The sequence below is a fragment of the Nerophis lumbriciformis genome, linkage group LG39, assembly GCF_033978685.3.
Source record: "Nerophis lumbriciformis linkage group LG39, RoL_Nlum_v2.1, whole genome shotgun sequence".
Lineage (NCBI taxonomy): Eukaryota > Metazoa > Chordata > Actinopteri > Syngnathiformes > Syngnathidae > Nerophis > Nerophis lumbriciformis.
This window is the reverse complement of record NC_084586.2, coordinates 21,242,024-21,265,047: the sequence shown is the minus strand read 5'-3', so window position 1 is coordinate 21,265,047 and position 23,024 is coordinate 21,242,024. Positions and strand designations below refer to the sequence as shown.

Genomic DNA, 23,024 nt, shown 5'->3' with positions numbered 1-23,024 from the left:
CACACTTCTAAGATGGCGGCAAGTACGATATTTGTAGATTCAAATGAATGGAATTAGCTAAAATGCTAGCATAAAACGTTAGCATGCTAACATAGAAAAAGTCAGTGTCCTAAGATGGCACCTAGGACAGTATTCAGATCCAGGATTTTTGGTTTCAAAAGAATAAAATGAGCTAAAATACGCAAAAGCCACGATTTTTAGGTTTGAATGAATGAAATTTGCAAAGTGCTAGCATAACTCGTTAGCATGCTAATGTTAGCCTGATAATAGAGAAAAAAAGTTAGCATACTTCAAAGATGGCATTATGGGGCCTTTATTTTTAGGTTGAAACAAATAACATTTACAAAAATGCTAGCATAACACGTTAACATGATGATAGCAAAAATAGCACACTTCTAAGATGGCGGCAAGTACGATATTTGTAGATTCAAATGAATGGAATTAGCTAAAATGCTAGCATAAAGCGTTAGCATGCTAACATAGAAAAAGTCAGTGTCCTAAGATGGCACCTAGGACAGTATTCAGATCCAGGATTTTTTGTTTCAAAAGAATAAAATGAGCTAAAATACGCAAAAGCCACGATTTTTAGGTTTAAATGAATGAAATTTGCAAAGTGCTAGCATAACTCGTTAGCATGCTAATGGTAGCCTGGTAATATAGAAAAAAAGTTAGCATACTTCAAAGATGGCATTATGGGGCCTTTATTTTTAGGTTGAAACAAATAACATTTACAAAAATGCTAGCATAACACGTTAGCATGATGATAGCAAAAATAGCACACTTCTAAGATGGCGGCAAGTACGATATTTGTAGATTCAAATGAATGGAATCAGCTAAAATGCTAGCATAGAACGTTAGCATGCTAACATAGAAAAAGTCAGTGTCCTAAGATGGCACCTAGTACAGTATCCAAATCCAGGATTTTTTGTTTCAAAAGAATAAAATGAGCTAAAATACGCAAAAGCCACGATTTTTAGGTTTAAATGAATGAAATTTGTAAAGTGCTAGCATAACTCGTTAGCATGCTAATGGTAGCCTGGTAATATAGAAAAGAAGTTAGCATACTTCAAAGATGGCATTATGGGGCCTTTATTTTTAGGTTGAAACAAATAACATTTACAAAAATGCTAGCATAACATGTTAGCATGATGATGGCAAAAATAGCACACTTCTAAGATGGCGGCAAGTACGACATTTCTAGATTCAAATGAATGGAATTAGCTAAAATGCTAGCATAAAACGTTAGCATGCTAACATAGAAAAGTCAGTGTCCTAAGATGGCACCTAGGACAGTATTCAGATCCAGGATTTTTGGTTTCAAAAGAATAAAATGAGCTAAAATACGCAAAAGCCACGATTTTTAGGTTTAAATGAATGAAATTTGCAAAGTGCTAGCATAACTCGTTAGCATGCTAATGGTAGCCTGGTAATATAGAAAACAAGTTAGCATACTTCAAAGATGGCATTATGGGGCCTTTATTTTTAGGTTGAAACAAATAACATTTACAAAAATGCTAGCATAACACGTTAGCATGATGATGGCAAAAATAGCACACTTCTAAGATGGCGGCAAGTACGATATTTGTAGATTCAAATGAATGGAATTAGCTAAAATGCTAGCATAAAACGTTAGCATGCTAACATAGAAAAAGTCAGTGTCCTAAGATGGCACCTAGTACAGTATTCAGATCCAGGATTTTTTGGTTTCAAAAGAATAAAATGAGCTAAAATACGCAAAAGCCACGATTTTTAGGTTTAAATGAATGAAATTTGCAAAGTGCTAGCATAACTCGTTAGCATGCTAATGGTAGCCTGGTAATATAGAAAAAAAGTTAGCATACATCAAAGATGGCATTATGGGGCCTTTATTTTTAGGTTGAAACAAATAACATTTACAAAAATGCTAGCATAACACGTTAGCATGATGATGGCAAAAATAGCACACTTCTAAGATGGCGGCAAGTACGATATTTGTAGATTCAAATGAATGGAATTAGCTAAAATGCTAGCATAAAACGTTAGCATGCTAACATAGAAAAAGTCAGTGTCCTAAGATGGCACCTAGGACAGTATTCAGATCCAGGATTTTTGGTTTCAAAAGAATAAAATGAGCTAAAATACGCAAAAGCCACGATTTTTAGGTTTAAATGAATTAAATTTGCAAAGTGCTAGCTAGCATAACTCGTTAGCATGCTAATGTTAGCCTGATAATAGAGAAAAAAAGTTAGCATACTTCAAAGATGGCATTATGGGGCCTTTATTTTTAGGTTGAAACAAATAACATTTACAAAAATGCTAGCATAACACGTTAGCATGATGATGGCAAAAATAGCACACTTCTAAGATGGCGGCAAGTACGATATTTGTAGATTCAAATGAATGGAATTAGCTAAAATGCTAGCATAAAACGTTAGCATGCTAACATAGAAAAAGTCAGTGTCCTAAGATGGCACCTAGGACAGTATTCAGATCCAGGATTTTTGGTTTCAAAAGAATAAAATGAGCTAAAATACGCAAAAGCCACGATTTGTAGGTTTAAATGAATGAAATTTGCAAAGTGCTAGCATAACTCGTTAGCATGCTAATGTTAGCCTGATAATAGAGAAAAAAAGTTAGCATACTTCAAAGATGGCATTATGGGGCCTTTATTTTTAGGTTGAAACAAATAACATTTACAAAAATGCTAGCATAACACGTTAGCATGATGATGGCAAAAATAGCACACTTCTAAGATGGCGGCAAGTATGATATTGAAATCCATGATTTGCAGATTCAAATTAATGGAATTAGCTAAAATACCAGCATAAAATGTTAGCATGCTAACAGGAAAAGTTAGCGTACTTCTAAGATGGCGTCAAGTACAATATCAAAATCCATGATTTTTAGACAACATTAGCTAAATATGAGCATAAAACATTAGCATGCTAACTAAAAGTGCTAAGTTTAGACAGTTTACCTGGCAGAACGTGTTGTTGCAAGAGTAATCCTGACTTCTAAGATGTACCGAGCCCATGAGTTTTAGCTTTAACCCTTTGATGCATAACATGGGTCAAATGTGACCCAACCAAGTTTTTATTATCTGTTTCTTTGCAATAATTGAATGTAATCTTTCAGTATTCCAGGTATTCCTCAATTAACTTGTTTTTGGTCATTAAACATTGTTATTTTATTCTTTCTCTTCATAATTTTTGAATAAAAATGATATTTGTATTACTACACTTCCAATGCACAACATGGGTCAAAAATGACCCACATCTATTTTCTATGTTATTTCATGTTAGCCTGAGCGTTGCTTTGCTATATATTTCAAATAAATGTATTTTATCGTTTACTATCACATATATTCAGTAAATATCATGTTTTTGTTCAGCTAAAATCATATTTTTTATGTTTCCTTTCTTACTCTATGAACAAGCACAGCTTTTGTATTCATACATCAACTTCACACACATGGGTCAGAAATGACCCACCTGCATTCACTGTGACATTTGGTAGGAACCTTTTGAATTTGAGCATGTTTGCAATTAGGAATGTATTTGGTGCGGACAACTGCTCACCTGACACATTTTTCTACTCAACACCTTTGAACATCTGATCAGTAAGTAAGTTATTTTACAATTGTTCTACCTAAGAAAATATTTGATGCCTTGTGAAAGGGTTGGCATAATTTAGTGCGTCACTTGTCAGAAAGGGAAATATTTGCAATACTATTAGCTAACTGTTGACATATTCTTGTTAGCTAAACTAATCTTATAGCTGGGTCACCAACATAAAACTCAAGATAAATATTTAGATTGATGTGCATTTTACAGTATTGTACGTTTGATTTGCTTTATCCAGAGTATGGCTAAAAGATTTACAGCTGAGATGGTTCTATGGATGCTGGATGAAGAACCAGATGAGGAGGCGATTGGAAATGATTCGGAGTCTGAAATATCTGAGGATGATGACCCGGACTATGTGCCCCAGGATCAAGCTGAAGATCAATCAATCAATCAATCTTTATTTATATAGCCCTAAATCACAAGTGTCTCAAAGGGCTGCACAAGCCACAACGACATCCTCGGTACAAAGCCCACATACGGGCAAGGAAAAACTCACCCCAGTGGGACGTCGATGTGAATGACTATGAGAAACCTTGGAGAGGACCGCATATGTGGGTAACCCCCCCCCTGTTGATGTGGGTGTGTCTTCAAATCCAGCTCTCCGAGATGAAGAAGACATAGACATAGGTGACTCATCTGATGATGAATCCTCAGAAGAGGAAGCACAGACCCAGTCCAATAGAATGAGTAAAAAGGGGTCTTACTGGAATGAGAATCCCCCCACTTCCAGCAGAACAAGAAGCCATAACATTCTGAGGCTCAGAAGCTGCCCAGGACCTACACCCGGATCAAGAGCTGTTTCACCGAAAGATGCATGGGATATGTTCATCAGTGACAACATCATTGAGGAGGTTCTAAAATGCACCAACTTAGAGGGACGAAGAGCAGCCGCAGCTAGAAGGAAAACGTGGAGAAGTGTCAAGAAAGAGGAATTCATGGCCTTTATTGGTTTGACACTCCTTTCAGGTGACAAAGCAGTGGATTACAGTCAGAAGAAGAAACCAGAAGTGATACTGTACTACAACAGAACAAAAGGAGGAGTGGACACAACAGATCAGATGGTTGGCACCTACACATGCAGGCGGAGAACACGGAGGTGGCCCATGGTGCTCTGGTACAATATGCTGGATATTGCCACCCTCAATGCTTACACCAACTTCACTACAGAACACCCTGGTTACATGGGTGGTGTCACCAATGCACGCCGACTATTCATCAAGGAGCTGGGCAAAGAGCTGGTCATGCCATATATGAAGAGCCGCATGGAGGGCACACCCACACTCCAAAAGCATATCATAGAGGCAATGGAAAGATGTGGGATAGAAAAACAAACCATAGTCACCACCCAACCAGAAGAGGACATAAGACAGAAGGGTGTGGCGAAGAGGAAGAGGTGTGCGATCTGCCCATCTGCCAAAGACAGAAAAGTCAGCAGCTGGTGTTCGCAGTGCAAGAAGCCTGTGTGCAAGGAGCACAAACGCACAGTGGTAATGTGTGCTACATGTGAGGAATCTGATTACTAACTAATAAAGAATAAAAGAATCATAAGAACTGAATTGAAAATTTTATTTTACGTTGGTCTAATTCACAAGTTTATTTTTGTTACCGCCCGATGTTTGCCAAAATGACAAATAAACAGGTATCAAATAATAAATGTATGATTGTTTGGCCCGAATCACATCTAAAATAAGTATTTGAAGTAAAATATTATTGTAATATGCCTTCATCCATTTTTAAATCGCACTTGGATAATGGGTCATTTTTGACCCATGTGTGTAAACTTGATGTAGTATTACAAAAAATACTTTTGTTCATAAGGTATGGTAGGAAAAATATAAATAATGATTTGTGGTAATCAAAAACAAGATTTTTAAAGAATACTTGATTTATTAAATTATAAAATACATTGATTTCAAAAGATACAGCAAAGAAACACTCAGGCAGCATGAAATAACATGGGACATTGATGCGGGTCATTTTTGACCCATGTTGTGCATTAAAAGGGGTGTGCATATGTTATGCATCAAAGGGTTAAACAAATACAATTTGCCAGCATGAAGCATTAGCATGTTTACATTAGCATGCTTCCATAGGATAAGCTAACATACGCTAAGATGTGCTATGAGTTTTAGCTTTAAACAAATACCATTATCTAGCATAATGCATTAGCATGTTTACATTAGCATGCTTCCATAGGATAAGCAAACATACTCTAAGATGTGCTACGAGTTTTAGCTTTAAACAAATACAATTAGCATGCAGTACCTGCAGTGTGCCAGGTGGTCCCTGCAGTCAGGCGGTCTCTCTCCAGCAGGACCACGTTGGTCAGGCCCATCTTGGCGAGGTGGTAGAGGGTCTGACAGCCCAGGCTGCCTCCTCCAATCACCACCACGTGGGCACTCCTGGGGGTCACACTAGTCGTCAGCAGGGTTCAGGAGGACTGGCGATGATGCCCACCTACCTGGGTATGGGTCTAGTGGAGGACTGGGGATGATGCCCACCTACCTGGGTAAGGGTCTAGTGGACGACTGGGGATGATGGCAACCTACCTGGGTAAGGGTCTAGTGGAGGACTGGGGATGATCTCCACCTACCTGGGTAAGGGTCTAGTGGAGGACTGGGGATGATGGCCACCAACCTGGGTAAGGGTCTAGTGGAGGACTGGGGATGATGCCCACCTACCTGGGTAAGGGTCTAGTGGAGGACTGGGGATGATGCCCACCTACCTGGGTAAGGGTCTAGTGGAGGACTGGGGATGATGCCCACCTACCTGGGTAAGGGTCTAGTGGAGGACTGGGGATGATGCCCACCAACCTGGGTAAGGGTCTAGTGGAGGACTGGGGATGATGCCCACCTACCTGGGTAAGGGTCTAGTGGAGGACTGGGGATGATGCCCACCTACCTGGGTAAGGGTCTAGTGGAGGACTGGGGATGATGCCCACCTACCTGGGTAAGGGTCTAGTGGAGGACTTGGGATGATGGCCACCAACCTGGGTAAGGGTCTAGTGGAGGACTGAGGATGATGGCCACCAACCTGGGTAAGGGTCTAGTGGAGGACTGGGGATGATGCCCACCTACCTGGGTAAGGGTCTAGTGGAGGACTGGGGATGATGGCCACCAACCTGGGTAAGGGTCTAGTGGAGGACTGGGGATGATGGCCACCAACCTGGGTAAGGGTCTAGTGGAGGACTGGGGATGATGCCCACCTACCTGGGTAAGGGTCTAGTGGAGGACTGGGGATGATGGCCACCAACCTGGGTAAGGGTCTAGTGGAGGACTGGGGATGATGCCCACCTACCTGGGTAAGGGTCTAGTGGAGGACTGGGGATGATGGCCACCAACCTGGGTAAGGGTCTAGTGGAGGACTGGGGATGATGCCCACCTACCTGGGTAAGGGTCTAGAGGAGGACTGGGGATGATGCCCACCTACCTGGGTAAGGGTCTAGTGGAGGACTGGGGATGATGCCCACCTACCTGGGTAAGGGTCTAGTGGAGGACTGGGGATGATGCCCACCTACCTGGGTATGGGTCTAGTGGAGGACTGGGGATGATGCCCACCTACCTGGGTAAGGGTCTAGTGGAGGACTGGGGATGATGGCAACCTACCTGGGTAAGGGTCTAGTGGAGGACTGGGGATGATGCCCACCTACCTGGGTAAGGGTCTAGTGGAGGACTGGGGATGATGGCCACCAACCTGGGTAAGGGTCTAGTGGAGGACTGGGGATGATGCCCACCTACCTGGGTAAGGGTCTAGTGGAGGACTGGGGATGATGCCCACCTACCTGGGTAAGGGTCTAGTGGAGGACTGGGGATGATGCCCACCTACCTGGGTAAGGGTCTAGTGGAGGACTGGGGATGATGCCCACCAACCTGGGTAAGGGTCTAGTGGAGGACTGGGGATGATGCCCACCTACCTGGGTAAGGGTCTAGTGGAGGACTGGGGATGATGCCCACCTACCTGGGTAAGGGTCTAGTGGAGGACTGGGGATGATGCCCACCTACCTGGGTAAGGGTCTAGTGGAGGACTTGGGATGATGGCCACCAACCTGGGTAAGGGTCTAGTGGAGGACTGAGGATGATGGCCACCAACCTGGGTAAGGGTCTAGTGGAGGACTGGGGATGATGCCCACCTACCTGGGTAAGGGTCTAGTGGAGGACTGGGGATGATGCCCACCAACCTGGGTAAGGGTCTAGTGGAGGACTGGGGATGATGGCCACCAACCTGGGTAAGGGTCTAGTGGAGGACTGGGGATGATGCCCACCTACCTGGGTAAGGGTCTAGTGGAGGACTGGGGATGATGGCCACCAACCTGGGTAAGGGTCTAGTGGAGGACTGGGGATGATGCCCACCTACCTGGGTAAGGGTCAAGTGGAGGACTGGGGATGATGCCCACCAACCTGGGTAAGGGTCTAGTGGAGGACTGGGGATGATGGCCACCAACCTGGGTAAGGGTCTAGTGGAGGACTGGGGATGATGCCCACCTACCTGGGTAAGGGTCTAGTGGAGGACTGGGGATGATGGCCACCAACCTGGGTAAGGGTCTAGTGGAGGACTGGGGATGATGGCCACCAACCTGGGTAAGGGTCTAGTGGAGGACTGGGGATGATGCCCACCTACCTGGGTAAGGGTCTAGTGGAGGACTGGGGATGATGCCCACCTACCTGGGTAAGGGTCTAGTGGAGGACTGGGGATGATGCCCATCTACCTGGGTAAGGGTCTAGTGGAGGACTGGGGATGATGCCCACCTACCTGGGTAAGGGTCTAGTGGAGGACTGGGGATGATGGCCACCAACCTGGGTAAGGGTCTAGTGGAGGACTGGGGATGATGCCCACCTACCTGGGTAAGGGTCAAGTGGAGGACTGGGGATGATGCCCACCAACCTGGGTAAGGGTCTAGTGGAGGACTGGGGATGATGGCCACCAACCTGGGTAAGGGTCTAGTGGAGGACTGGGGATGATGCCCACCTACCTGGGTAAGGGTCTAGTGGAGGACTGGGGATGATGGCCACCAACCTGGGTAAGGGTCTAGTGGAGGACTGGGGATGATGGCCACCAACCTGGGTAAGGGTCTAGTGGAGGACTGGGGATGATGCCCACCTACCTGGGTAAGGGTCTAGTGGAGGACTGGGGATGATGCCCACCTACCTGGGTAAGGGTCTAGTGGAGGACTGGGGATGATGCCCATCTACCTGGGTAAGGGTCTAGTGGAGGACTGGGGATGATGCCCACCTACCTGGGTAAGGGTCTAGTGGGCCCCGACACACTGCCAGGGTCCTGCTTCAGTGTCTTCTCGTAAGGGACGCTCTTCTCACTGCTCAGCTCAGAGCTGTAGCTCACACAACTCAAACGCCACGGCCTGGCGGCGAGCGGGCGGCGTGCTGACACTGCTGCTGCTGACGCCAGGCGCTCAACCGCACGCCCGAGGAAGGCCATGGCCCCTTGGAAGGATGCAAAAGAACATGTTTGAGTGTCAAATGCTAACTCTGTATGCTAACTTAGCATACATCAAAGCATAACGTTAGCCATTTTACACCTTATGGCAACATTTGAAAGGAAACTTTTAGTGACAGACACCTTCATAACAATATACACACTGTAACTATATATATATATATATATATATATATATATATCATGTAGTCACAGACACCTTCATAACAATATACACACTGTAACTATATATATATATATATATATATCATGTAGTCACAGACACCTTCATAACAATATACACACTGTAACTATATATATCATGTAGTAACAGACACCTTCATAACAATATGTAATATGTACAATATACACACTGTAAGTATATATATAATGTAGTAACAGACACCTTCATAATAATATGTAATATGTACAATATACACACTGCAAGTATATATATGATGTAGTAATAGACACTTTCATAACAATATGTCATATGTACAATATACACAATGCAAGTATATATATATAATGTAGTAACAGACACCTTCATAACAATATGTAATATGTACAATATACACACTGCAAGTATATATATAATGTAGTAACAGACACCTTCAAAACAATATGTAACATGTACAATATACACACTGCAAGTATATATATATAATGAAGTAACAGACACCTTCATAACAACATGTACAATATACACACTGCAAGTAAATGTATAACGTAGTAACATAATAATAATGGTAATAATAATGTAGTAACAGACACCTTCATAACAATATGTAACATGTACAATATACACACTGCAAGTATATATATAATGTAGTAACACACACCTTCATAACAATATGTAATATGTACAATATACGCACTGCAAGTATATATATAAAATGTAGTAACAGACACCTTCATAACAATATGTAATATGTACAAAATACACACTGCAAGTATATATATAAAATGTAGTAACAGACACCTTCATAACAACATGTACAATATACACACTGCAAGTATATATATAATGTAGTAACAGACACCTTCATAACAACATGTACAATATACACACTGCAAGTAAATGTATAACATAGTAACATAATAATAATGGTAATAATAATGTAGTAACAGACACCTTCATAACAATATGTAACATGTACAATATACACACTGCAAGTATATATATAATGTACTAACAGACACCTTCATAACAATATGTAATATGTACAATATACACACTGCAAGTATATATATATGTATATATATATAATGTAGTAACACACACCTTCATAACAATATGTAATATGTACAATATACGCACAGCAAGTATATATATAAAATGTAGTAACAGACACCTTCATAACAATATGTAATATGTCCAAAATACACACTGCAAGTATATATATATAATGTAGTAACAGACACCTTCATAACAACATGTACAATATACACACTGCAAGTATATATATAATGTAGTAACAGACACCTTCATAACAACATGTACAATATACACACTGCAAGTAAATGTATAACGTAGTAACATAATAATAATGGTAATAATAATGTAGTAACAGACACCTTCATAACAATATGTAACATGTACAATATACACACTGCAAGTATATATATAATGTACTAACAGACACCTTCATAACAATATGTAATATGTACAATATACACACTGCAAGTATATATATATATATATATATATATATATATATATATATATATATATATATATATATATATATATATAATGTAGTAACACACACCTTCATAACAATATGTAATATGTACAATATACGCACTGCAAGTATATATATAAAATGTAGTAACAGACACCTTCATAACAATATGTAATATGTACAAAATACACACTGCAAGTATATATATAATGTAGTAACAGACACCTTCATAACAACATGTACAATATACACACTGCAAGTATATATATAATGTAGTAACAGACACCTTCATAACAACATGTACAATATACACACTGCAAGTAAATGTATAACATAGTAACAGAATAATAATAATAATAATGTAGTAACAGACACCTTCATAACAATATGTAATATGTACAATATACACAAGTATATATATAATGTCGTAACAGGCACCTTCATAACAACATGTACAATATACACACTGCAAGTAAATGTATAACGTAGTAACAGAATAATAATAATAGTAATAATGTAGTAACAGACACCTTCATAACAAAATGCTTTCAAAGTACCATATTCCGACGACGCTAGCAGGTATCAATAAAATTAAACGGTGCCATATTTTGGATACTTCCGGTTGCAGACTTAACACCGGCTCGCGTTAACAATCAGTCAAGCAGACGCAGACAGGCAATGCTAGCGCTAGCTTGGAGCTAATTTACGTTGGATCTGCCATAGATAGGCTATTATTAGCATTAGCGATTTCACATGGCAACTTCAACACCTCCAAATTTGGTAGTGAAAAGTACAAGTAAGACGAATGTTATAACCACACAGCTGGTGTGTAATATGTATATTACTTACAGTATAACCACTTTGTAGGGCGCAACATAAGCCATTTACTTCAAACGTTATATTAAAAAATAACATTTTACTATCGAACAATGAACATTTATCAACACACACAAACCTTTTGATTGTAAATATATTAGTGCTGAACATCTGCTTATAATATAATATCTTGTATTAATAATTTCATTTTTAGGTTCAAACAAATAACATTTGCAAAAATGCTAGCATAAAATTTTAGCATGCTAGTATTTTAGCTAATTGTATTCATTTGAATCAAAAAAATCATGGATTTTGATACCTTAGAAGTATGCTAACTCCTTTCTTTGTATTCATGCTTATATTAGCATGCTAACATTTTATGCTATCAGTTTTTGCAAATTGTATTCGTTTAAACCTAAAAGTTTGCCACTTTCTTCCATGTTATCATGCTAACGTTAGCAAGCTAACGATTTACGCAAGCATTTATGCAAATTGTATTTGTTTAAAAACTAAAAATCATGGTCGTTGATACTTGCCACCATTTTAAAAAGTATGCTTACTTTTTCTAGGTTATCATGTTAATATTAGTATGCTAACATTTAATGCTCGCATTTTTACAAATTTAAAAAAAAACTTTTCTGAATGACGTTCTGACAATAAAATTGGCGAATATCGTAGAAGTATTAAAACTTATATATAAGCATGCTAACAGTAGAATTTTTACCTTAACATGCTAACGTTAGAATTTTTACCTTAGCATGCTTACATTTTATGCTAGATTTTTTTTTACCAATTGTATTCGTTTAAACCTAAACACCACGGCCTTTAATACTTGGCACTATCTTAAAAGTATGCTAACATTTTCAATGTCATCATGCCAACATTAGCATGCTAACATTTTTACAAATTTAAAAAACAATCCTGGATGACATTCTGACAATAAAATTGCATTTTGTGTACAAATATCGGGGTCTTTTCCTAAGATAATTGTAATCATGTAAGCGGGTAATCACCTGTGGTCCATTTTAAATCATCCAAATTCCAAAATTTAAATCCGATTTTAAAAAATTCAAAATTCAAATAAATCATTTGACAGCCCTACTTTAGATATTTGACACCATCCAAGAAGTATGATAACGTTTCATATGTAAACATGCTAACGTTAACATGCTAATGTTATCATGCTAACGATTTATGCTCGAATTTTTGTTTAAACCTAAAAATCATGGCATTTGATACTTGGCACAATCTTAGAAGTATGATAACTTTTCATATGTAAGCATGCTAACGTTTTATGCTAGCATTTTCGCAAATGTTATTCGCTTAAACCTAAAAATCATGGCATTTGATATTTGGCACCATCTTAAAAGTATGATATCTTGTCATATGTAAGCATGCTAATGTTAGAATGTTTACGTTAGCATGTTAACGTTAGCATGTTAATGTTTCATGCTATCAATTTTACAAATTGTATTCGTTTAAACCTAAAAACCGTGGCATTTGATACTTGGCACCATCCTAGAAGTATGATAACGTTTCATATGTAAACATGCTAACGTTATCATGCTAACATTTTATGCTAGCATTTTCGCAAATGTTATTCGCTTAAACCTAAAATTCATGGCATTTGATACTTGGCACCATCTTAGAAGTATGATATCTTGTCATATGTAAGCATGCTAACGTTAGAATGTTTACGTTAGCATGTTCACGTTTCATGCTAGCAATTTTACAAATTGTATTCGTTTAAACCTAAAAATCATGGCATTTGATACCTGGCACCATCCTAGAAGTATGATAACGTTTCATATGTAAACATGCTAACGTTTTATGCTAGCATTTTCGCAAATGTTATTCGTTTAAACCTAAAAATCATGGCATTTGATATTTGGCACCATCTTAAAAGTATGATATCTTGTCATATGTAAGCATGCTAATGTTAGAATGTTTACGTTAGCATGTTAACGTTAGCATGTTAATGTTTCATGCTAGCAATTTTACAAATTGTATTCGTTTAAACCTAAAAACCATGGCATTTGATACTTGGCACCATCCTAGAAGTATGATAACGTTTCATATGTAAACATGCTAACGTTATCATGCTAACATTTTATGCTAGCATTTTCGCAAATGTTATTCGCTTAAACCTAAAATTCATGGCATTTGATACTTGGCACCATCTTAGAAGTATGATATCTTGTCATATGTAAGCATGCTAACGTTAGAATGTTTACATTAGAATGTTCACGTTTCATGCTAGCAATTTTACAAATTGTATTCGTTTAAACCTAAAAATCATGGCATTTGATACCTGGCACCATCCTAGAAGTATGATAACGTTTCATATGTAAACATGCTAACGTTTTATGCTAGCATTTTCGCAAATGTTATTCGTTTAAACCTAAAAATCATGGCATTTGATATTTGGCACCATCTTAAAAGTATGATATCTTGTCATATGTAAGCATGCTAATGTTAGAATGTTTACGTTAGCATGTTAACGTTAGCATGTTAATGTTTCATGCTAGCAATTTTACAAATTGTATTTGTTTAAACCTAAAAACCATGGCATTTGATACTTGGCACCATCCTAGAAGTATGATAACGTTTCATATGTAAACATGCTAACGTTATCATGCTAACATTTTATGCTAGCATTTTCGCAAATGTTATTCGCTTAAACCTAAAATTCATGGCATTTGATACTTGGCACCATCTTAGAACTATGATATCTTGTCATATGTAAGCATGCTAACGTTAGAATGTTTACGTTAGCATGTTCACGTTTCATGCTAGCAATTTTACAAATTGTATTCGTTTAAACCTGAAAATCATGGCATTTGATACCTGGCACCATCCTAGAAGTATGATAACGTTTCATATGTAAACATGCTAACGTTATCATGCTAACATTTTATGCTAGCATTTTCGCAAATGTTATTCGCTTAAACCTAAAATTCATGGCATTTGATACTTGGCACCATCTTAGAAGTATGATATCTTGTCATATGTAAGCATGCTAACGTTAGAATAATTACGTTAGCATGTTCACGTTTCATGCTAGCAATTTTACAAATTGTATTCGTTTAAACCTAAAAAAATCATGGCATTTGATACCTGGCACCATCCTAGAAGTATGATAACGTTTCATATGTAAACATGCTAACGTTTTATGCTAGCATTTTCGCAAATGTTATTCGCTTAAACCTAAAAATCATGGCATTTGATACCTGGCACCATCCTAGAAGTATGATAACGTTTCATATGTAAACATGCTAACGTTAACATGCTAATGTTATCATGCTAACGATTTATGCTCGAATTTTTGTTTAAACCTAAAAATCATGGCATTTGATACTTGGCACAATCTTAGAAGTATGATAGCTTTTCATATGTAAGCATGCTAACGTTTTATGCTAGCGTTTTCGCAAATGTTATTCGCTTAAACCTAAAAATCATGGCATTTGATATTTGGCACCATCTTAAAAGTATGATATCTTGTCATATGTAAGCATGCTAATGTTAGAATGGTTACGTTAGCATGTTAACGTTAGCATGTTAATGTTTCATGCTAGCAATTTTACAAATTGTATTCGTTTAAACCTAAAAACCATGGCATTTGATACTTGGCACCATCCTAGAAGTATGATAACGTTTCATATGTAAACATGCTAACGTTATCATGCTAACATTTTATGCTAGCATTTTCGCAAATGTTATTCGCTTAAACCTAAAATTCATGGCATTTGATACTTGGCACCATCTTAGAAGTATGATATCTTGTCATATGTAAGCATGCTAACGTTAGAATGTTTACGTTAGCATGTTCACGTTTCATGCTAGCAATTTTACAAATTGTATTCGTTTAAACCTAAAAATAATGGCATTTGATACCTGGCACCATCCTAGAAGTATGATAACGTTTCATATGTAAACATGCTAACGTTTTATGCTAGCATTTTCACAAATGTTATTCGCTTAAACCTAAAAAAAACATGGCATTTGATACCTGGCACCATCCTAGAAGTATGATAACGTTTCATATGTAAACATGCTAACGTTTTATGCTAGCATTTTCGCAAATGTTATTCGCTTAAACCTAAAAAACATGGCATTTGATACTTGGCACCATCCTAGAAGTATGTGAACATTTTCAATATTATCATGCTAATGTTAGCATGATAATCCATCCATCCATTTTCCTACCGCTTGTCCTTTTCGGGAAAAAACAAGTCTGCTTTAAATATCTCCATTTGCAGGTAACTGCAGTAGAATATCGATAGTGTAGATATTTGCAGGTAACTACTGTAGAATATCTATAGTGTAGATATTTGCAGGTAACTGCTGTAGAATATCTATAGTGTAGATATTTGCAGGTAACTACTGTAGAATATCTATACTGTAGATATTTGCAGGTAACTACTGTAGAATATCTATAGTGTAGATATTAGCAGGTAACTGCTGTAGAAAATCTATAGTGTAGATATTTGCAGGTAACTACTGTATAATATCTATACTGTAGATATTTGCAGGTAACTATTCTATACTGTAGATATTTGCAGGTAACTGCAGTAGAATATCTATACTGTAGATATTTGCAGGTAACTGCTGTAGAATATCTATACTGTAGATATTTGCAGGTAACTACAGTAGAATATCTATAGCGTAGATATTTGCAGGTAACTACTGTAGAAAATCTATAGTGTAGATATTTGCAGGTAACTACTGTAGAAAATCTATAGTGTAGATATTTGCAGGTAACTATTCTATACTGTAGATATTTGCAGGTAACTACTGTAGAATATCTATAGTGTAGATATTTGCAGATAACTACTGTAGAATATCTATAGTGTAGATATTTGCAGGTAACTACTGTAGAAAATCTATAGTGTAGATATTTGCAGGTAACTACTGTAGAAAATCTATAGTGTAGATATTTGCAGGTAACTATTCTATACTGTAGATATTTGCAGGTAACTACTGTAGAATATCTATAGTGTATATATTTGCAGGTAACTACTGTAGAATATCTATAGTGTAGATATTTGCAGGTAACTACTGTAGAAAATCTATAGTGTAGATATTTGCAGGTAACTACTGTAGAAAATCTATAGTGTAGATATTTGCAGGTAACTATTCTATACTGTAGATATTTGCAGGTAACTACTGTAGAATATCTATAGTGTAGATATTTGCAGGTAACTACTGTAGAATATCTATAGTGTAGATATTTGCAGGTAACTACTGTAGAATATCTATACTGTAGATATTTGCAGGTAACTACTGTAGAATATCTATAGTGTAGATATTTGCAGGTAACTATTCTATACTGTAGATATTTGCAGGTAACTACTGTAGAATATCTATACTGTAGATATTTGCAGGTAACTACTGTAGAATATCTATAGTGTAGATATTTGCAGGTAACTGCTGTAGAATATCTATAGTGTAGATATTTGCAGGTAACTATTGTAGAATATCTATAGTGTGGATATTTGCAGGTAACTACTATAGAATATCTATAGTGTGGATATTTGCAGGTAACTACTGTAGAATATCTATAGTGTGGATATTTGCAGGTAACTACTGTAGAATATCTATAGTGTAGATATTTGCAGGTAACTACTGTAGAATATCTATAGTGTGGATATTTGCAGGTAACTACTGTAGAATATCTATAGTGTAGATATTTGCAGGTAACTATTATATACTGTAGATATTTGCAGGTAACTACTGTAGAATATCTATAGTGTGGATATTTGCAGGTAACTACTGTAGAATATCTATAGTGTAGATATTTGCAGGTAACTACTGTAGAATATCTATAGTGTGGATATTTGCAGGTAACTGCAGTAGAATATCTATAGTGTAGATATTTGCAGGTAATTGCAGTAGAATATCTATAGTGTGGATATTTGCAGGTAACTACTGTAGAATATCTATAGTGTAGATATTTGCAGGTAACTACTGTAGAATATCTATACTGTAGATATTTGCAGGTAACTACTGTAGAATATCTATAGTGTGGATATTTGCAGGTAACTACTGTAGAATATCTATACTGTAGATATTTGCAGGTAACTATTATATACTGTAGATATTTGCAGGTAACTGCAGTAGAATATCTATAGTGTAGATATTTGCAGGTAACTACTGTAGAATATCTATAGTGTAGATATTTGCAGGTAACTGCTGTAGAAAATCTATAGTGTAGATATTTGCAGGTAACTACTGTATAATATCTATACTGTAGATATTTGCAGGTAACTGCAGTAGAATATCTATACTGTAGATATTTGCAGGTAACTGCTGTAGAATATCTATACTGTAGATATTTGCAGGTAACTACTGTAGAATATCTATAGCGTAGATATTTGCAGGTAACTACTGTAGAATATCTATAGTGTAGATATTTGCAGGTAACTACTGTAGAATATCTATAGTGTAGATATTTGCAGGTAACTATTCTATACTATAGATATTTGCAGGTAACTACTGTAGAATATCTATAGTGTAGATATTTGCAGGTAACTGCTGTAGAATATCTATACTGTAGATATTTGCAGGTAACTATTCTATACTGTAGATATTTGCAGGTAACTACTGTAGAATATCTACAGTGTGGATATTTGCAGGTAACTACTGTAGAATATCTATAGTGTGGATATTTGCAGGTAACCGCTGTAGAATATCTATAGTGTGGATATTTGCAGGTAACTACTGTAGAATATCTATACTGTAGATATTTGCAGGTAACTGCTGTAGAATATCTATAGTGTAGATATTTGCAGGTAACTACTGTAGAATATCTATACTGTAGATATTTGCAGGTAACTATTCTATACTGTAGATATTTGCAGGTAACTACTGTAGAATATCTATAGTGTAGATATTTGCAGGTAACTACTGTAGAATATCTATAGTGTAGATATTTGCAGGTAACTGCAGTAGAATATCTATAGTGTAGATATTTGCAGGTAACTACTGTAGAATATCTATAGTGTGGATATTTGCAGGTAACTACTGTAGAATATCTATAGTGTAGATATTTGCAGGTAACTACTGTAGAATATCTATACTGTAGATATTTGCAGGTAACTACTGTAGAATATCTATACTGTAGATATTTGCAGGTAACTACTGTAGAATATCTATACTGTAGATATTTGCAGGTAACTACTGTAGAATATGTATAGTGTAGATATTTGCAGGTAACTGCAGTAGAATATCTATAGTGTAGATATTTGCAGGTAACTACTGTAGAATATCTATAGTGTAGATATTTGCAGGTAATTGCAGTAGAATATCTATAGTGTAGATATTTGCAGGTAACTACTGTAGAATATCTATACTGTAGATATTTGCAGGTAACTATTCTATACTGTAGATATTTGCAGGTAACTACTGTAGAATATCTATAGTGTAGATATTTGCAGGTAACTACTGTAGAATATCTATAGTGTAGATATTTGCAGGTAACTACTGTAGAATATCTATACTGTACATATTTGCAGGTAACTACTGTAGAATATCTATAGTGTAGATATTTGCAGGTAACTATTCAATACTGTAGATATTTGCAGGTAACTACTGTAGAATATCTATAGTGTAGATATTTGCAGGTAACTACTGTAGAATATCTATAGTGTAGATATTTGCAGGTAACTGCAGTAGAATATCTATAGTGTACATATTTGCAGGTAACTACTGTAGAATATCTATACTGTAGATATTTGCAGGTAACTACTGTAGAATATCTATAGTGTAGATATTTGCAGGTAACTGCTGTAGAAAATCTATAGTGTAGATATTTGCAGGTAACTACTGTAGAATATCTACACTGTAGATATTTGCAGGTAACTATTATATACTGTAGATATTTGCAGGTAACTGCAGTAGAATATCTATACTGTAGATATTTGCAGGTAACTGCAGTAGAATATCTATAGTGTAGATATTTGCAGGTAACTGCTGTAGAATATCTATACTGTAGATATTTGCAGGTAACTACTGTAGAATATCTATAGTGTGGATATTTGCAGGTAACTACTGTAGAATATCTATAGTGTAGATATTTGCAGGTAACTGCAGTAGAATATCTATAGTGTACATATTTGCAGGTAACTACTGTAGAATATCTATACTGTAGATATTTGCAGGTAACTACTGTAGAATATCTATAGTGTAGATATTTGCAGGTAACTGCTGTAGAAAATCTATAGTGTAGATATTTGCAGGTAACTACTGTAGAATATCTACACTGTAGATATTTGCAGGTAACTATTATATACTGTAGATATTTGCAGGTAACTGCAGTAGAATATCTATACTGTAGATATTTGCAGGTAACTGCAGTAGAATATCTATAGTGTAGATATTTGCAGGTAACTGCTGTAGAATATCTATACTGTAGATATTTGCAGGTAACTACTGTAGAATATCTATAGTGTGGATATTTGCAGGTAACTACTGTAGAATATCTATCTAGGTATTTATGTATTTGCATATTGGGTTTTCTGCTGCATTTATCTATTGTGTTTCTGGGTTTAAATGTATTTTATATGTATCTTGGTGCATTTATGTTGAGACAATTTATTTAAAATCTGTTTTAACTTAAAGGGAAAAGATGTGTCCATTTTCTTGCACTTGTTTAATGGTTAAGAGTTTGATAGCCTAATTAATAATTGTAAATTATGGTATTGATAATTGATTGATTTTTTACAGCATGTTAATCTTGTGGTGTTTTGTCCTTAAAGGTTTTTCACCTATTAAAGAAGCTAAAGGCTAATAAATGCTACTAAAGACAGCTAATGACAGCTAAAGAAACTAAAGTCTACTAACACTGCTAAAGACTGCTAAAAAGACTAAAGAAGAAAAAAGAAGCTGTTTCTTGGTTGGAAAAACTGTTGCAAACTAAAGGAAAATAAAAGGAAAAAGTAACTACGGTCTGGTCTTTTGAGTGAAATCCAGAAGCCATATTCAGCATTGGTACACCCCTTCAAGTGTGGGATAAGCACAGCGAAAAAAGCAAAACACTTGACAGTTGTTGTATGCACACTGTGTCGAGCGGAAATGGCCTATCATAGCAGCACAACGGCTATGAAGGAACATTTGAAAAGAAAACACCCGACAGCGTTCTTGCCATCACCATCAACTAGTCAATCGTCCGCGTGCGTATACGTTGTCATCATTACACAAAAACATGAATGTGTCATTTGTATCTGCGTTGTAAATTCATAAACTAAAACACTGTTTCGCTCTGAGAGGCGCGTTTGGCGTGCCTGTTCAGTGTTTACAAAGACGCGCTCCTCTTTAACGCTAACGTTAACTAGTTGTGCAAATACCTTTTACAACATTAACAGTTACATATACTATGTACAAACCACTTTAATCATACTATCATTGTTGTGTTATTAAGCAAAATAAGCAATACTTTTACTTTTGTTGAAATGTTTACACTGTTACAGAATATTTCCTTTTGCACTTTTTTGTATTGGATGTTTATCTTTATTTTTGCACATTTTAAAGCAAAATAAGCAATACTTTTACTTTTGAAATGCTTATACTACTGCAGAATATTAAGATTTGCACTGGATGTTTACTTTCATATTTGCACATTAAAAAGCAAATAAGCTACTTTTAATTGTGTTAAATGTTAAAAGTTTTAAATGTTTACATTGTTACAGAATATTTTGTCATGTTGTTGTCAATGTTGACTGAGTGGCCATACTTTTTTTTTTTTTGTAACTAAAAGTCATGCCTTTTGAAAAAACTGGGCAACATTTATTTTTTCATCTTCATTTTAAATTAAAAAAAATAATCGGTAAAAGGAAAAATAATCTATAGATTAATCGAAAAAAATAATCTATAGATTAACCGATTAATCGAAAAAATAATCTATAGATTAATCGATAGAAAAATAATCGTTAGCTGCAGCCTTAATCTATAGTGTGGATATTTGCAGGTAACTACTGTAGAATATCTATAGTGTGTATATTTGCAGGTAACTTTGCACCTGAGTCAGCAGGTTTGAAGAAAAGGTGAACTCTGACCTCCGTGCACTTTGCCAAACAGAACTGCAATCATTTACTAAGCGTTCGGCTGTTTAAAGCCACTTTAATGCAGTTTGCTGATCATTACAGCAGCACTCGGAGGAGCCACGACAAGATGCACTCTTTAGTTCTTGTTCGGCTCCGTTTTGAGGCGACGTGGATGTTTTCAAAGTGGACTTTTGAAAGGGAAAAGTGTTTGAGAAGCAGACAAAAGACATGTGAGCTAGCTAGCTAGCCAGCTGTCAGTCACACACACCTGCAGCCAGCGGCCATGACACGTTTAAAGACAAACAAACATGCTTCCTGCTGTCTTTTCAGTCGCACTTACGGTTGGTTTGTTGCTTCCGAGAACTTTCAACTTGTTTGCCGGGAAAGAAGAGAGACGCTGGCCGCTAATCTTCAACACGTTGACAAGAGAGCGAGAGAAAGAGAGAGAGAGGAGGGTTAAACCGAGCGAGTGACCACGCCCCCTAGTATGTTTATTACTCTCACTCAGATAACCACAATTACAACTATTTATTTAACATTATTCATGTTTGCTTTTTGTTTGCATTTTTTTTCAACATCACATTTAGTCAAATAAATGTAAAAAAAAAAAAAAAAAAAAGCAGTTCTCAAGTTTAAAAAAAAAAAACATAATTATTTATATTTCATCCTTAGACCAGAGGTGGGTAGTAACGCGCTACATTTACTCCGTTACATCTACTTGAGTAACTTTTGGGATAAATTGTACTTCTAAGAGTAGTTTTAATGCAACATACTTTTACTTTTACTTGAGTATATTTATAGAGAAGGAACGCTACTTTTACTCCGCTACTTTTATCTACATTCAGCTCGCTACTAATTTTTATCGATCTGTTAATGCACGCTTTGTTTGTTTTGGTCTGTCAGACAGACCTTCATAGTGCCTGCGTTTCAACAAATACAGTCACTGGTGACGTTCACTCCGTTCCACCAATCAGATGCAGTCACTGGTGACGTTGGACCAATCAAACAGAGCCAGGCGGTCACATGACCTGACTTAAACAAGTTGAAAAACTTATTGGGGTGTTACCATTTAGTGGTCAATTGTACGGAATATGTACTGTACTGTGCAATCTACTAATAAAAGTTTCAATCAATCAATCAAAAGTGTGAAGGAAAAAAGACCCTTTTTTATTTCAACCGTACATCCCGTCAAAAGCCTAAAGACTGACTGCACAGTTCCTGTCTTCACAATAAAAGTGCCGCTCCATCGCGCCTGCGCTTTCAAAACAAGAGTCTCCGAAAGCCAGCGCAAACAAGCTAGCAAGCTACGGAGTTTGCCGCCAATGTATTTCTTGTAAAGTGTATAAAAACGAATATGGAAGCTGGACAAATAAGATGCCAAAAACCAACCACTTTCATGTGGTATTAGACAGAAAGGAGGAACTTTTTTTCTCCTCCATTTGAAAACG

At 36.8% G+C, this 23,024-nt stretch overlaps 1 protein-coding gene across 1 annotated transcript in view; it reads right to left on the bottom strand.

Moving 5' to 3' along the window:
* The window catches only part of sardh (sarcosine dehydrogenase), a 149,750-nt gene extending 127,719 nt beyond the window's left edge, over positions 1 to 22,031 (bottom strand). Inside the window, exons 1-3 of the mRNA XM_061931931.2 lie at positions 21,917 to 22,031; positions 8,839 to 9,043; positions 5,871 to 6,007 (exon numbers count right to left, since the gene is read on the bottom strand). Coding sequence (XP_061787915.1) covers positions 5,871 to 6,007; positions 8,839 to 9,038 — 337 coding nt within the window. The 5' untranslated portion in view covers positions 9,039 to 9,043; positions 21,917 to 22,031. The remainder of the gene's footprint in view (positions 1 to 5,870; positions 6,008 to 8,838; positions 9,044 to 21,916) is intronic.
* Positions 22,032 to 23,024: the final 993 nt, after the last annotated feature.